General features: G+C 45.9%; 1 protein-coding gene across 1 annotated transcript in view; it reads left to right on the top strand.

Moving 5' to 3' along the window:
* The window catches only part of LOC101851431 (uncharacterized transmembrane protein DDB_G0289901), a gene marked incomplete at its 3' end in the record, with an annotated part of 8,974 nt that extends 5,981 nt beyond the window's left edge, over positions 1-2,993 (top strand). The window contains 2 exon segments of the mRNA XM_013086122.2: positions 934-2,157; positions 2,840-2,993. Of these exon segments, the coding sequence (XP_012941576.1) occupies positions 934-2,157; positions 2,840-2,993 (1,378 nt within the window).
* Positions 2,994-3,266: the final 273 nt, after the last annotated feature.

The following is a 3,266-nucleotide window of genomic DNA, read 5'->3' as shown; positions in this document are numbered from 1 at the left end:
TTCTCTCTCTCTCTCTCTCTCTCTCTCTCTCTCTCTCTCTCTTTCTTTCATTATTTCTGGAGATCAGTGCAGGTACTTAGGTTGATGCTAATCTGTTAGAAATCACCAAGTATTTTTTAAAACTTTTGTACAACATAATACCATAACAAATTCTCTTTAGAAAGCAAGCGTTTTATTTTCAAAAATTACATTATGTGGCATAGGAAAGAATGTTTGAGGCCCGAAGATTGTGGGTGGGGCATGTAAGCCTAACTTCTAGTGTTTGGGGCCTAGGAAATCGATGTTATAAAACAACGCTTTTTGGTTTGTTTGTTGTAGCTTTTTTTGTACCTTTAGATCTATCTTTTATTTGATATTAGAGCTGGGCGGAGAAGCGATTCCGGAACCGATTCCCACGAAGAATGTTACGAAAGAAAAGTTCCGACTCCTTTTTATGTAAACCAACGGTTTCCAGTTACTTTGATCGTTAAAATCTTTTTTTTTTAAATTTGTTTTTGAAAATAAAAGTTGATTCTTCGTAGTGTTCCGAAATCAAGGTTATCCTAAATCCTGAAGATGTTACGACCCAACGAGATAACCATTTGAAGAAGTCGCATCTTTAGAAAGTAAGTAATTGGGTTCGGAGTCGATTCCTACGATTCCTAGCTTTCAATAATCGGAATCGGGAACCTAGCCGCCCAGCACTATTTGATATACTTGACACTGAATATAAATATAGCAAAGTTTCGTGTTACTAATAATATTATGCTAAGTCACCCCTTACAAAAATAGGTCTTTGGTGTGGTACTCTTGTGCGGTCTTCTCCTTTCGCTTTTTCTTTATTTTAGTTCTATCAAATTCTGTTTCTCAGCCAACTAAGACCATTTTTTGTAGCGACTCTCAAAGAGCTAAGAGTGACTAACTCTCAGAAAACTTTCCGTCTGTTCTTTTCCAGGTGCAGTGAGATCTTCAAGTCGGACGTATCGATATCCCTTTGGACAGGCCGCAGTCGAATACGAGACCGAGTCTGGAACCGAATCTGGAACCGCTGGTACCGGTTCCGGCGTCAGTCGAACCTACAGCGGCGGCTCCTACGACCCGGGTCTAGCTGTCGTGTACGCTCGAGGAGGGTCGAGTCGAGGTCAGGCCCGGGCCAGGACTTCCGCGGAGGAGAGGCGGAGACACGCGCTAGAGTTGAGACGGAGACTCGAACAGCGACAGCAGCATCAGAGGGCGAGGGAGGCTGCCGAGAGTGGCAGGCAGACGGGGAGTGGCTCGGGGACTCGGTGGGCTGTGGTTGGAACCGACTCCTCATCATCATCATTGCCCTCATCATCATCATCATCTTCATCATCGTCATCCTCCTTCTCATCATCATCTTCTTTGTCAGGGGGTCAAGGTAGAAATGCTTATGCTACAATAAGTAATGCCAGTAGCGGTATTGCTAGTGGTGGTAACAGTGGTGGTGGTGGTGGTGATGGTAGTGGTGGCAGTGGTGGCATTTCAGGACAAGGACAGAACTCTACACAAGTGAGCACCACGACCGGAAGTGACGTAGGCGAGGGGTCGACAGACCGGCAACGACAGCAACAACTACTACGACGACAGCAACAACAACAACAACGGCGACGACAACAACAGCTACAACAACAACGGGGGCGTCAGCTGATCACAGCGCGCACAGAATACATCCCGGACTCTCAAGTGACCTCCGGCGGTCGGGCGTCACACGGACAGACACACGGACAGACAAACAGACAGACAAACAGACAGACGAACAGACAGACGAACAGACAGACACAGTGGGCGCCGCGGGCAAGAACATACGGAACGAACAACCAAGGACGTACTTACTACTCCACATCAGGAACTTCTGTAGCGGGTCAGCAAACAGGAGGGGGGACTTCAACCAATCAGCAGCAGCCAGGATACGGGATCCCAGCCAATCAGAACCCAGGATTCAGAGCCGGCGGCTATTACGAGTCGGTCCCCAATCAAAGGGCGGCAGAGGGTGGCTCGCGCACATATTACCGCCAGGTGGACCCGCAGCTCCGACCGAGGCCGAGACAGACCTACCCGGGGTACAGGACTCGTCTCCCGAATCCCAACCTCGGAGGAGCTACCGGACAGAGAAGCTTCCCTTTTGACCCCATCACCGGGGCGGGGTCGCAACACAGTGTAAGTGAACTATGGTATTTCACAGTGAACTATGGTATTTCACAGAGAACCATGGTATTTCACAGTGAACTATGGTATTTCACAGTGAACTATGGTATTTCACAGTGAACTATGGTATTTCACAGTGAACTATGGTATTTAACACAGTGTAAGTGAACCATGGTATTTTTAACATAGTTATTGCTTGCTTGCTTGCTTGATTCATGGATTGATTGATAGATAGATTGATTAATTGATTAATTGTTCGATTGATTTCTTTTATTGACTGATTGATTGACTGGCCGACTGACTGGTTGATTTATCGATCAATTGATTGATTGATTGATAGATTGATTGATTGATTGATCGATTGATTGATATATAGATAGATTGATTAATTGATTAATAGTTCGATTGATTTCTTTTACTGACTGATTGATTGACTGGCCGACTGACTGACTGGCTGATTGATTGATTGATTGATTGATTGATTGATTGATTGATTGATTGATTGATTGATTGATTGATTGCTCGATTGATTTCTTTTATTGACTGATTGATTGACTGGCCGACTGACTGACTGGTTTATCGATTGATTGATTGATTGATTGATTGATTGATTGATTGATTGATTGATTGATTGATTGATTGATTGATTGATTGATTGATATGTCAACATCTATCATCCCCCCTCCATCCCCAGGAGTGTCCAGAGACCGGCATAGACCTGCGCATCGACGGGCTGGACTGTCGGACCGCCGTGGAGCTACACGGGACACACCTGTGCTACACACACGAGCACACCTCCAGGCTGTGTTGCCAGGTGTGTCGGCTCAGGAAACAGCCGGCCAGGATCGGTGAGAGCTGGTGGTGGCAGCAATAATAGCAGCAGCAGCAGCAACAGCAGTAGTAGCAACAGCAGTAGTAGTGGTACTAGCAGCAACAGCAGTAGCAGCAACAGCAGTAGTAGTGGTACTAGCAGTAAGAGTGGTAGTGATACTAGCAGTAACAGTGGTAGCAGCAACAATGGTAGCAGCGATAGTGGTAGCAGCAACAGTTGTAGCAGTAATAGCAACAACAGCAGTAGTGGTACTCATAGCAACAGTAGTAGTGGTACTAGCAGTAACAGT

The sequence above is a fragment of the Aplysia californica genome, unplaced genomic scaffold (assembly GCF_000002075.1).
Source record: "Aplysia californica isolate F4 #8 unplaced genomic scaffold, AplCal3.0 scaffold00437, whole genome shotgun sequence".
NCBI lineage: Eukaryota > Metazoa > Mollusca > Gastropoda > Aplysiida > Aplysiidae > Aplysia > Aplysia californica.
The sequence above is the reverse complement of the archived record's forward strand: the minus strand, read 5'-3'. Positions and strand labels throughout refer to the sequence as shown.